Source organism: Manis javanica, chromosome 2 (assembly GCF_040802235.1).
Source record: "Manis javanica isolate MJ-LG chromosome 2, MJ_LKY, whole genome shotgun sequence".
Taxonomy (NCBI): domain Eukaryota; kingdom Metazoa; phylum Chordata; class Mammalia; order Pholidota; family Manidae; genus Manis; species Manis javanica.
In genome coordinates, this window is record NC_133157.1 from 33,232,412 (window position 1) to 33,246,948 (window position 14,537).

Here is a 14,537-nt window from a genome sequence, read left to right on the forward strand (position 1 = left end):
CACTGATTATTTAGAAGCATGTTATTAAGCTTCCATGTGTTTGTGGGCTTTTTCATTTTTCTTGTGTAAATTATTTCTAGTTTCATACCTTTTTGATCTGAGAAGCTGGTTGATACAATTTCAGTATTTTTTAATTTAGTGAGGTTCTTTTTGTGGCCTAGTATATGATCTGTTCTTGAAAATGTTCCATGTGTACTTGAGAAGAATGTGTATCCTGTTGCTTTTGGATGGAGTGTTCTGTAGATGTCCATTAGGTCCATCTAACATCTTGTTCAGTGCCTCTGTCTGTTTACTTCTTTTCTGTTTGTTTGATCTGTCCTTTGAGGTGTGTTGAAGTCCCCTATAATGAATGCATTGCATTCTATTTCCCCCTTTAATTGTTAGTATTTGTTTCACATATGTAGGTCATCCTGTGTTGGGTGCATATTTATAATAGTTATATCCTCTTGTTGGACTCACCCTTTTATCATTATGCAATATCCTTCTTTGTCTCTTGTTACTTTCTTTGTTTTGAAGTCTATTTTGTCTGATACAAGTACTGCAACTCCTGCTTTTTTCTCCCTATTAGTTGCATGAAATATCTTTTTCCATCCCTTTACTTTCAGTCTGTGTATGCCTTTGGGTTTGAAGTGAGTCTCTTGTAGGCAGCATATAGATGGGTCTTATTTTTTTATCCATTCAGTAACTCTGTCTTTTGATTGGTGCATTTAGACCATTTACATTTAGGGTGATTATCGATAGGTATGTACTTACTGCCATTGGAGGCTTTAGATTCATGGTTACCAAAGATTCAAGGGTAATTTCCTTACTAGCTAACATTCTAATTTAACTCACTTAGTATGCTATTACAAACACAACCTAATGTTTCTTTTTTTTCCCTCCTCCTTTCTTCCTCCTCCATTCTTTGTATGTTATGAATTATATTCTGTACTCTTTGTCTATCCCTTGGATGACATCTATTTAGCCTCAGAAATACTTCCATCTATAGGAGTCCCTCCAAAATGCACTGTAGAAGCAGTTTGTGGGAGTTAAATTCTCTCAGCTTTTGCTTATCTGAAAATTGTTTAATCCCTCCTTCAAATTTAAATGATAGCCTTGCCAGGTAGAGTATTCTTGGTTCAAGGCCCTTCTGCTTCATTGCATTAAATATATCATGCCACTCCGTTCTGGCCTGTAATGTGAAACCTTTATTTTTAATAAGCTTGAACTTTTTCCATATTAAATGGTAGATTAAATCTATTTTGTGAATTGCTATTCATGTTCCTTGCTGACTATTGCAGTATTCTTATTATTGAGTTATAAATTCTCTTTATAGTAAGGATAGTATACCTCCATTTTTCAAATACAGTATGTTGAATATATTTTCCACATGCATTTCTCTTTCAATGTGGTTTGTTTTCTTCCTATTTGAAATTTTAATCATTTTATTGTCCAATCCATTTTTTCTCTTGTACTTCTTTTCTCTTGTACTGCACCTTTACTACAGAGGTTTTTAAAGTAATGTTTCAATGACTTCTACATCTAACAGGCTATATGATTTTTAAAAATACAGTGACAAAAGGCTACTTAGAAAGTCAAACTGTTAAATTATCATCAGAAGATCATCTTCATACATTTGAACAATTTAGGGGAAAAAACTAAGGTATTTTATTTAGTGTACAGAAAATACTAAATGCACATATGGAATCATAACCCCAGTGGGATTATCTGCTGTAGGTTACAGTAGTCAACCCTGGAGGGTTTTAAGCAAGAGAGTGACACAATTAAACAAGAGTTTCAGAAGGACCTCTGAGATAGCTAGGTTCCAATAATATTTTCATAAAAAATAAAGTGGAGGATCAGTTTTTAAATTTTTGTCAATAAAGTCACTGAAAAAATTACCTTTGTTGCATGAAAGGATATTTTAATACCAGTAATGTAGAAATAATGTATAATCTTGGAACAAAAGCAAATAATTTTGAACTGAATAAGTTTACATTAATGAAAAATTTAATACTTTGAATCTGGTTTTCTTATTTTTGCCTCAAAATATTACCTGTTAAGTATTTTTGTACTGGAGAATCATGGGTAAAGAGAGTAGATAAATTAAATAAAATTAAGAATGTAGACTAGGAGACCAATTAAAGCATCTACAACAATTCTTATCCCAAAGTAAGCAGACTCAGAGAACGTAAAGTGTCAGACAAGTCCTTGGACATCTGGTCCAGTCTTCTCAAAGTAATACTCAGTGTAGCCTAGTAAGTTAATAACTAAGGTTTTTTAACTCCACAGTCCCTAATAAACAGGAAATACTTCTTCACGCACATTGAAACCTATGTGTTTCTAAATTAAAGAATCTCCATACATGTCCCCATCAAACCCCAAATGACTATGACAGCTCTGGATAAACTGACATCTGGATAAATTGAAGTCTTCATTATCAGAGGAAAATTGGTAAAGGCATGTAACAGCAATTGAAAGAATTTTCTTAAAACAGGTACCACATTTCATTGTAGAGGCAAAAGTATTGCTGAGTTTCTATCTTAAAACTAAAAATGAAGAAAATAAACCTTTTTACATTTATTTAACTATATGAAAATCATTAGAACAAGAATAAATTAAATGTTTGGGGTTTTCTGTATGATCTTTCCAATGAAATTATGACAGCAGAATATGACATTCTTATTTCATATTTGAATTTTTTCCTAAAAGAGTGTCATTTCTGTATAATGTTGAAGAGCTTTATCAATTTTCCCTAGGGCCTTTCCTTAGTCCTGTGAGATTTTCACATAATTCTTTGAAGTGTCTATCATGTCATTATTTTTGTGATTTTCCTTTCTCTAACTGATAACTAGTCTAACTCTATCAGATCTTCATTTGCCAATGATCTTATAGGTACTTTACCGGTTCTCTAAAATCACTCTGAGGGTTTTGCAAAATCCTTTGCAAGATAAGAAATTTCATGTTTCCAGTAATAAACACTGAATTTATATTATATTGCTTGAAATACAAAAATCAGGAAAAGACCAACAAAGACAGTGGGAGGGAAACATAAATTCTAGAATATTTAAATGGTTACTGATTTTTTAAACTGCCACAACACTAAGTAAATATTCTTATGATAACCTCAGTTACCCGTAACCTTATAATGGGGTGGGGAGGCTTTGTTATTAAATGGACTTTTAAATTACAGAGTCCTGACTTGTGTGTGAATGAGAAGTAAGCCTATATAATTGGCTTCAGAATTTAAATTACATACTTTCCCTAACTATGAAACAATAGAAAATACTATCCACCAACTGTCAATATTTTTATTTTATAAGGTAAGCAGACCTCAAAACATAGAAACATACTAGAAGAAATTACTGAGTGCAAAATGCCATCTAGAACCAAACAAAGAAATGCATGCCCACATCTCTGAACAGTAGTAAAGTGATCTAAAGGAACTGATTATGAATTCCAGCTCTACCATAATGGGTAGAATATCTGTCTTACATAGGGATACTGTGAGAATTAAACAATATAATGTATGAAAAGGGCTGCACAAAAAGTTTGGTACACAGTCAACACTCAAAAAATGGTAGTTAGTATTATTAATACATAATGCACACTTAAGCTCATGCCAGAGAATCTGTGAAATCCTCACTCAAAACTCTTTAAGCGACATGGACTTCCTGAAGAGGTTCAAAATCTGTTTTTCTAACCAACAGATAAGAAGCAAATTCAAATTTATAGGTAATGGCGTACCAGGGGAGGCACAATGATAGCAGCAAATAAGAGCTGACATTGATAAAGAACACAGATTCTAACAGCAGATTAGTCAGAGGTCATTGAGTAGGGCCAAACAGCTCAATACCTTTTTTCCTTTTGAGGTAAGAAATTAAAAATTTTTAAATGAGAAACATAGGAAAAATTATGAAGAAAATAACAAATACCTGTGAAACCCACCACCCAGCTATATCAAATTTTAACATTTTCATTATCTTTCAGATTTTTTTTGAATAGTACACAATTTAAGTACCTTGTATATCCCTCCCGAATCACATTTCCCTCCCTCCCTCTCCAGAGGGAACCACTATCCAAAATTTATTGTTTGTCATTCCCCATGCAAGTTCTTAATACCATAAATTTGTAAGTATGTACCTATAAACAATTTATAGTTTTGTTTTACATTCAATTTATTCTGTAAATATTTAATGAGCACCCACTGTGTACTAGGCACAATTGTAGGTGCTGGGAATAGAGCAGAGAACAAACAGACAAATACATTCCCTCATCAAGCATATTATGTTTATATATTTTCAACCTTTATATAAATGGTATCACACTGTACAGCTCATTCTACAGTTTGCTTTTCTGGCTCAAGTATTAATTTCTGAGATGTATCTTAGATGCTGATGTTTCTAGTTCATTTTAACTGATGTATAGTATTCCATTGTGATTATACCAGCATTTATCTTCCTCTTGATGGAAATTTGTTTCCAACTCCTATTACTAACAATGCTATAATGATCCTTCTTATACATCTCCTTGTTCACACATGCTTTGATTTTTTTAAAAAAACTGATCTTCAATTTTGCCAGATATTAGTAAATTGCTCAAAATAATTTTACCAATTATACTTCATCAATAAATATCTAAGAGTTTCTATTTCTCAACATCTTTGATAAGAGTTGGCGTTTTTTAATTTTTTAAAAAATCTGCTTTTCCATGATAACTAGTAAGCTATAAAAATCTTTCCATATTTATTGCTCACTTTAGTTTCTCTTACGTGATTCTCTCTCTGTTTTGTTCCAGGGTGACTATCTTATATACCCTGTATAATAATCCTTTCTTGGCTATGTGCACTGAAAATATCTTCTTCTACCAGCCTATAGCTTATCTTCTCATACTGTTATATCTTTGGTTACAAAGAAGTCTTAAATTTTAATGCAGTTGAGCTTATCTATCTTTAAGGTTTATGCTTTTTGTGTCTTAAGAAATCCCTTCTCATACTTAGAACTTTAATATATTCCATATTTATTCTGAAGCTTTAAAGATTTGCTTTCATAAATAGGTCTTAATCTAACTGGTAGTTATTTTTAGTTCTGGCATGAGAGAGATTTTATTTTCTATTGTGATACATGACAAATTCTCTCTTTCCCATTTTCTCCACCACACATTCATAGTGCCCCTACTATCACATATGAAATTTTCATATACACATAGGTCTGTTTCTAGAAGCTCTATTCCACTGATCACTTAATCTATCCTTGTTCAAAAACTGATAACTGGAGAGAGGAGTACTCCTACCGACTTAGTCTTCTTCAGAATTGTCTCAGATATTCTTGGCACTCTATTGTTCAGTATCAACTTTAAAATCAATTAAGAACACAACACTGTTGGTATTTTGATTACAACTGCACTGAATTGATGGGAACTGCACTAACTTGGGAAGAATTGACTTTGCCTACAGAGAAGATTTGCATTTGTTTTTTTGCAGGTACCTGGCAGCACTACCATCCTGGATCCAATTTAAAATAACTGGCTGGGTGGTTTTGAACTATATGATACTGTGAATTTGGGCCCCACACATTCATGAAGATGGGCCTGTGGTTAGAAATTCACAGAGATTTTTCTGACACCCCTCTACCCAGTTCCACAGTCTAGATGAACAAGGTGATTTATTTCTAGAGCAGCTTTATGCTGTAAGTGTAGTCCTTTGCAGAGTTTTCTACTAGATTCCTCACCTTAAACTGAGTATAGAATTAACTCTCCTGTCCTTTACTCCACATACCTGTCATGTGGAGTAGCTCAAGGTCACCAGCATTTGGCAGGTGCCTCCAGGGTAAAAGCCACCTGTTTACTTCTTTTTGTTTGTTTGTTTACCTGTTTATACTTCTTTTCACTCCTGCTTCCACTTCATTTTTTATTCCTATGAGTCTTTTCTTTCTTCTCAGCCCAACTATTACTTTTAAAATATATATTTAAAAAATTTTATCCAGCATTTCTAATTTTAGAAGAATGGTTGTTCAGTATTTTAAAATCTTTTATAGCCTAATTTCTACCAATTTGATTTACCGGTTTTGGATGTAAGTTGTATTAAAATCTCTCACTATGATTATAGACTTGTTCATTTTTTATCATTCTGTTTTTGCTTTGTATAGTTCAAGTGGCATACAACTTCATGATTGTTCTATCTTCTTGGTAGATTTTTCCATTTATTAATATGTACTGTTGCACTTCTCTCTAGTTAAAAGTCTTTGATCTTCCATCTGTTCAGTAATGGTAATCTACATCAGTTCTCCCATTTCTGGGCAGTTTTATTTTGGTATCTCTATAGAGTATACAGATGTTTTGTTTTTTATTCAAATTGCTGTTTCTGTGTCTTTTAATCAAGAAGATCAACCCACTTATTATTACTGTGCACTACTCATGTATTTGGAGCTATTTCTTATTTTCTATTTATCATCCTTTTCCTTTGCTTTTTTATTGTTTACTCTTTAAAGCTTTTCTACCTTCTACTGAACTTAACAAGTTTTCAATATTCTTTTTCCCATCCCATCTGCTGGTTTGAAACCTACACACTGTATTTCTACTATTTTAGTTATGGCTTATTTTTTTTCATTGTATGTATTTAACTATTCACTGTTTAAAAGAAGTCTAAAATTTCTTTATATTTTTATCTTCCTCCTGAACATGATGTGGACCTTAATATGTTATACCTTTCCACTGAACAAAACTCCTCCATACATATAACCTATTTGTTGTTACTATCTTCAACTACACTGTTCAATTTTGATAGCCATTAGCTACAAGTGGCTTCCGAGTCCTTGATACATGGCCACAGTGTATATACACACTGGATTTTGAAGATATAGCATGAAAAAAAGTGGAATATCTCAATGTTTTTTATATTGATTACATGTTTGAATGATAATATTTTACACATACTGGGGTAAATAATATATATTGCTAGAAGTTAATTTTACAATTTTTTTAATGTGATGACCAGAAAATTTTAAATTACATATGTGGCTAGATTTACAATTCTGTTGGATAGTGCTAGATTTTTAGCTTTGTGTTCAATGTACCCCCCAAAAAACCCCTAAATTATCATATTTCTATTAATATTTAATAGCATTTATTATTTCACCTAAAATTTTTCATTCTGAAATAAGTTTTCCTGGATATGATATGGTATTGAAATATGTACGGAGGAGTTTTGTTCAGTGGAAAGGTATAACATGTTAAGGCCCGCATCTCTTAGTATCATCTGCTGCTAATGAGAAACTTTCTGAATAGTTTAATTATTATACCTCTGTAGATAATCTGACTTCTAACTTTGGTGGCTTTTAAAATTTTATCTTTGATATTCTGGAGTTTTTACCATAATCTGTCTAGATGCAGATTTATCTTCAACCTACCTGACATCCTAGAATTTACTTCTGATTCAAGGATTCAGGGTCTTCTTCAATGCTAAAAAATCTCAGCGTTTGTCTTACATCTTCAAAAATTACTTCTTGACCAATCATTGCATCTTTTTCTGTGATTCTTATTTTATACACACACACACACACACACGTTGAGATCTCTCAATTAATTCTCTATGTCTTTTAACGACTCTTACATATTTTTATATTTTTTCTGTGTTCTGGGTGAATTTTTTAGTACTATTTTCCAACCCATTAAATTCTTTCATCAATGGTGTAAAGTATAAAATTCATCCATCTATTGAGCTTTTTATATACCAACTACAATTTTAATTTCCAAGAGTTTTCATTGGTTCTTTCCCACATTAATCTGTTCTTGCTGCTTCTCTTTTGTTTCATAATTTTGAGCTCTCTCTAAATGAAAAGTATCCTTTATTCTTGTGCATCCTAAAAATGCTTTAAAGTCTTTTCCAATCAATGGAATACCATGCAGCTGTTAAAAAGAATAAGATAATTCCAGAAGTACTAATATGTAATGATCTCTAAATATGTTAAGTGGAAAAGCCAAGGTATACAATATGTGTAGAATGCTACCATTTATATAAAAGTGTAGGTATATGTATATGTATATGCTTGTACATGCATAAACTATCTCAAAAAGGGTAGCAAGAAATTGGTAATAGTGGTTGCCTCTGGGGAGGGGAACTGGGTGGCTAGGGGACAGAGGTGGGAGATAGACTTACTTTTCACTGTTTACCCTTTTGTACCTTTGAATTTTGTACCACGTGCATGTATTACCTAGTCAAAAAAAAATAAATATTTTTAAAAATAAAGTCTTTGTTGGACTACTCCATAAAATTAATTTTATCCAGAGAAAACACCTGTTCTAGTTACTGATTTTATTATATTAATATTAGATGTCTTCATGAGTTTCAGAATTTTGGTTATAGGCTCATTTTGAATAAGAAAGGTTTTTTATTTTTTTTCTCTTTTCCCATATTAATGGTTTTGTGGTTGCCCCCACTTGGATTTTCGGACTCCTAATATGCAAGTAAGCCTTATAATGACATTAAGGTCTCCATGATGATACCGGAGTTATCACGTATGTTCAACCACTGACTAAGCAATGGCTTCTTTCAGTTCCTACTGAGGCTGTGTTACTATCAGCTAAAATCCATAACCCTAGGTAGTCAATAGCTTTTTCCTTTTTTCAGCCTTTCACAAATGGGACAGACATTCCAAACAAACCTCTGGCTTCATGCAGTAACTCTGGCTGTAGTTCCTGCTTCCATGAAGAACTTTAGCACTTTTGATTCCTTACAGGAGGAATCTACCACTACATGTCAGTGCCAGACTGAAAATGCAGTGAGCTTGTGGTTTCAACCTCATGAGAGCTTTGTGCCTGTGTTCCATTTCTGGCCCACAAAGATGTTTATGTGGTTTCAGAGCCTGGCTATATTTTTTGTGCTATTTATTGTATTGTTCTATGTGTTTGGATTGGAGCATACAGGATACATCAAAATTCAGTATGCCACCTTGATTAGAAGTATTTCCACATTTTTTTTTGAATACTAAAAGTAATCATTATGAAAATAATATAATCTCATTAAGTTTAGAAAATAAGAATTACTCATAATCCATTTCAACTCATCCACTATTTGCATTTTAAATTATTTAAATTTTTCTTCTGCATATTATATTTAGACAATTTATATATTTTTAAAATTTCAACCTCTATCATCCCAAACATTTATCCATGTTGATGTGTAGTCTCTGTGACCATCATTTAAATGACTGTATATTAATCCAGCAAGCTGTTCAACTGTTACTTACTTCCCACAGTATTGAGAATTTAAGAAACCTCCAACAATGCTATAAAGAAGTTCTCTGTGCATGTGTTTTCTCCCCACAATAGTCTGATTTGGAGGTGACGGCAGTGAGAGAGGCTAAGCAATGGGACTACCATAATTCTGCAGAGATTGTTGCCCAAAGGCATTACAGGACTATCATAATACATGGCTGAGGTTCACAAGATGGCCCTGATATACGAAGAAAAAATGTAAAATCATATGCCAGTGAAAGATGCATTTCAGAAAGATTCCAATCCAAAATGGTTAACAGTAAATTTTGTAATTAAAGAATGAAGTTTCACAAGGGGTAAGATTCACAATTCACAAACGTGTATCACCTACACTGATGGACAAGGCATTACAAATTTCCACTAATTCCCATAACAGAATATTTTTTACCTTTTTATTGTAATACTAACCTGATATTATTTACACAGTCTTCATGAGCTTCAGAAAGTGTTTTTATGTGCTTTGAAGATATAGGGTCAAAAAGCAGAACTTCAGTTTGTTCACAAGCAACTGTCAGCACTGACCTGAAAGCAAATGACACATTTCTCTTGTTTAGTTTTTTAGCCTACTCTGGTTATTGATGCTCATTTATTTATAAGCACACAAGCTATATGAATACCTTCATTTTTCCCATCTTAGTAGCAAATATTTAAAAGACTGACACTCCTCTGCTGGCAGTACAGGAAATGGTACCCTCATACATTATGGTGGAGTGTAAACTAATACTGCTTATGCTTGAAGAGTACCAGTATCTACTGAAAGTTTAAATGTGCATTCCTTCTGACTCAAGAGATTTTTTTCTGGGAATTTAATCTAGATAAATAATCATATCTATCATAATATGTATCATAAATAATCTATAATCTAGATTTATAAATACAAAGAAGTATATATGAAGATATGCATCACTGTAAGGAGAAATTCAAAGTAACCTAAACATGTATGAAAAAAAGGAATGATTGACTATATAAGCCATCCATTGTACATAATAGTTTGCAATATGGTGCAACATTTACAAAGAAAGGGATAGCTTCATATGAATATCAAAGAATTCCAAAATATATTTTTAAATGAGAAAATCTGATTGCAGAAAAATGTACATAGATGAGGCAAGTTCGGGAAAAAAAATCATACACAACAAAATTATATATTTATTTATCAGTATCTATTAAAATGCTCTGAAAAAGGTCTGGCATATATCCTATCAAACCAGGTATAGTCAAAATTTTATCTTTTCTTCTATGATTTTGTAGTATCATCTCTTGTTTCAGCCCATCCCTATTACAAAGTTATATTTTTTAAAGCCTTTTACAAGTCCCATTTTGATTTCTGAAAATCTATTGTCTTTTCTTTGTTTTGATTAAGTTTTAGTTTTCTGTGAGCACTCGTCTTGCAGATTCGTGTCTAGCAAATGAAACCTGGAGTCTTTGAAACTGCAGGTCTTCCCGATTTAAAGTTCCAATAACAAATAGCATTTTGTATACTTAAGGTGAAAGTGCATAAGACAGAATTTTAAATAGCCAAACTGCTATTCAGAACAAACATTTTAGATAAAGAGGGAGAGGGAAAAAAATCTACTAAATTGAAATCTTTTCCATATTTAGTAATCATGAAATTGTCCTCTGAAGTGTGGATAAATCTGTTTTTGAAATATCTAGACTTCGAAATTTTAATAATATCTGAAGGATTTTTGTGCTGGTTGATCATAAGTAAAAATATTCAAGTTAATAACTGTAATATTAGAAGATATATAAACAGCCATTTATTTTTGTTAGAAGAGTCAAAGAATGAACTTTTTTTGTGCATAAAAGTCAATGAATCAGTGATTCCAGGAAAGGCTTAACCTTAAACATGTAAATAAAAGATCTGTAAAACTGACAGTCATTGTTTTAATATAGTACAACCTATGTTTGTACATGTCATGATTTGCAACTCTAAAATGGGTATAATTTTTCTCAATATCAAAGCCTGTACTTTTCTCATTGGCTTGAAATGCTATCTTTATTTTATATGTTTTGTTTGTGCACTCTATTCTGTTGCATGCAACACCACCACACTATTTTAATTTCTAAAATGTTTGACATGTGACAAATCAAAATCCTCTCATTACTTTATAAACATATTTGGGAGGGCTAATATCATGCTTTCTCTTCCAAATGAATTTTAGGTATATTATGTCAGGTCCTACTAAAAAATCTTGTTGGTATTTTTACTGAGATGCACTGACTTTACAAGTTAATTTGGAAGAATTTGTGACATACAATATTAAAGGATCCCATCAGTAATATGTATACTTTATACTCAAAATTTTCTTAGCAAAGAGTAGCTTAGAAAATCTTAGGCCTCTGAAAATCCTTACACATTTAGAATCAACTTATCAAATTATGTATACACACACACAAATCTAGCTGTGACTTTTAATTGGGATTGTAATATATCTATAGAAAACTTTGCATAGAATTGGTGTATTTACAACATGGAATGTTCTAATCCATGAACATAGCACATCTCCATTTACTATGGAGATTTTCAACATGGGTTATCCCTACCTTTTGTTAAATTTATTCCTGGGTACTTGACTTTTCTATGCTTTTGTAAATGTTCTTTAAATTTTGCTTTAGTGCTGGTGTACAGAAATGCAACTGATTTTTAAAATATTATTTATCCATCAATTTTGCTATTTAATACTTTATCTGGAGGTTATTTTAGGTTTTTTTTGTTGATAAACACATCAGTTACAAAAAATTGCTTTGATCTTTCTTATCACTTTTTCTTCTTGCTGCACTGGCTACAACTTTCAATACAATATTGAATAGAATATTAATATTGCAGGCACTCTTGCCTTGTTTCTGATCTTTAAGAATACATTCACTTTTTCATCACTAAGTACAATGTTTGTTTTGCAGTTTTGTTTTGTTTTGTGGTGGATTCCTATTATTGGATTAAAGAAGTTCTCTTCTTCAGATATGCTAATTTTTTCATTAACATATGTTAAACTGTATAAAACATTTTCCAACATTTATTGAAATATTCAGGATTTTTCTATATGTTAATGTAGAGATTGACATTAGTTTCTAATGTGAAATCAACCTGTCATTTCTACCATCTTGCTAGATTCAGTTGGCTAAAATAAATGTTCACATCTCTTTCCCCTCTTCTGCAGATGTTGGTCCTGCAATTTGCTCATTGTTTTCATTCTCCAATCCCTTCAAACATGACTTTTCAATATCTTACATTAAATATTTTATATTTTCTCTAGCTTTTCTAATTATTCTCAGTCAGAGGGTTGGTCCAAACCACCTTCTCTGCTACTTCTGGAAAACTACAATTTCTATACATCTTGCTTCTGAAGTTATGTCCTCCTTTCATTCTGAATATTGTTTATTTGGGTATTCTCTTTACAATACAATGAGTGTTCATCATTTTTACTTTCCTTTCATAGACAAATTTTCCCTCTGTTTCTACTGAATTTTTAAAATTTCACTAATTCTACTTTTTGACTGTATTTCCTTCTATTTTCTTCAGACTTGCTATTAGTTTGCAGATAACGTCACTACACTTTTTCTCTTTCTTGAGGTGGAGACTTAATTCATTAATTTCCTTCTCTTCCTTTCCATTTTATAACAGACTATAATTTTCCTACTAAGTATTGTTTTACTTATATTCCACAAGTTTTGAGTTGTGGTATGTGTATACATATGTGGTACTTTCATTATCATAATTTAGTCCTAAATATTCATAATTTCCATTATCATTTTTTCTTTGGCCTTTGAGTTATTTATATATGTTTCTTAACTTTAACACACATGAGGTTTCTCTAGTTATCTTTTTGGTATTCATTTCTCGTGATCACATTGTACTGAGAAACCGTACTCTTGATAATCTTTTGAAATATGTGCCCTTGTAAGTGAAAATTCTGTAAATCTTCCTTGTGTATTTGAAAAAACAAGCATGAAGCAGCTGTTACATATAGTCAAGTGCAATATTTAAAAACGTTAAGCATTCAAGAGTAATTTAAATTATGAATAGAATTTAAAAAATATTCTAAGTAAACTTGTAGATTATTTAAGTGCTTTCCTAGTAGTACTAATTATAACTCAAATTGTTCAAATTATTTTGGTAATTTCTAATATTTACTAAGTTTTAAAAATTGTACCCATAATCTTTTGTTTGACCCACATACCTTGTCTGAACTATGAACTGGCATAGAAAATTACATGAAGCCCCTCCCAAAATTTCCACATTAAATAGGCAGTCGTTAAGTAACTTGTAGTCTTGGTAACTAAAAAATCACTCTTAACATCAACAGAATTGGGGCTGAATCTTCTTTTTAGCTTTTGCTGAAGTAACAGTATTTTAAAAAATTTTAGCCCTTAGAGTGCTTGCCGTTAACTTTGCATATTCAGTATGTACTCAATTGTATTACTGTCACAAAAATAAATTAGAAATACATCATATTTAATATCAAACATATCCCTCAGTCCAGAGGAGAATGCAATATACTATATAAGAGCATAAACCATGGTACAGATCCTTTGTGTTTAACAATCTTTCTGCCTCTCAGTTTCCTCAACTAAATGTGCCTAGTACAGAGATTTGTGTTGGTGGTCATTTTCATTAATAAAATGAGTGTTATTAATGCCCATGGTGGGCATGTAGTCTGTGGGTTTGGCAAATTTATCCCACTAAAAAATGGTGAAATTCAATAGGAATGATAATATTAGGGATCTGCCTCCCAGAAGGCATTCATCCACAAACCATCCCCTAGGACTCACTCATCTCCCTAGATTCTATCCCGCCATTGGAGTGCACACTATGCAAGGAGTCAGTATACTTAGATGGTGCCTAAGGTAGTGCTACTACCCTCATGTGAGTGCCCTCTTTATTTCTTTTGATTTCACGAGAGGCTGCAGTTTCCACAAATGGCCATGTGAGAATGACTGGAAGAGTGCCTGAGAAAGGCAGGCAGCACCACACTAAGGGAAGCTAAATGGTCACTGGGCATTTGCCTATGGATTTTTTTGTATGGGTGAGGAGCAATTAGCATGGATGCTATAGCTCTCCAGTGTGACGCTTGCTGGCAGCTTGCTGTACCCATTCTTAACTTTTCAGTTGCTATATAATGAGTTATTCTGGGAGGTCTCAGAACATGCTGAAGCATAAGAAGGGCACTCAGTGGACTTGGGCAGTAACTAACTATCAACCACTATAGACATATAATATTTTAACAACTGGTACAGCTGTACCAATGTGTACTATCTGAGTATCAGGCCTGAATGCAGCATTC

The 14,537-nt window shown here is 32.4% G+C and overlaps 1 protein-coding gene across 1 annotated transcript in view; it reads right to left on the reverse strand.

The window, feature by feature from the left end:
- The window catches only part of DCAF10 (DDB1 and CUL4 associated factor 10), a 75,741-nt gene that overhangs the window by 56,590 nt on the left and 4,614 nt on the right, over positions 1 to 14,537 (reverse strand). The window contains exon 2 of the mRNA XM_036996595.2: positions 9,661 to 9,774. Within this exon, the coding sequence (XP_036852490.2) occupies positions 9,661 to 9,774 (114 nt within the window). The remainder of the gene's footprint in view (positions 1 to 9,660; positions 9,775 to 14,537) is intronic.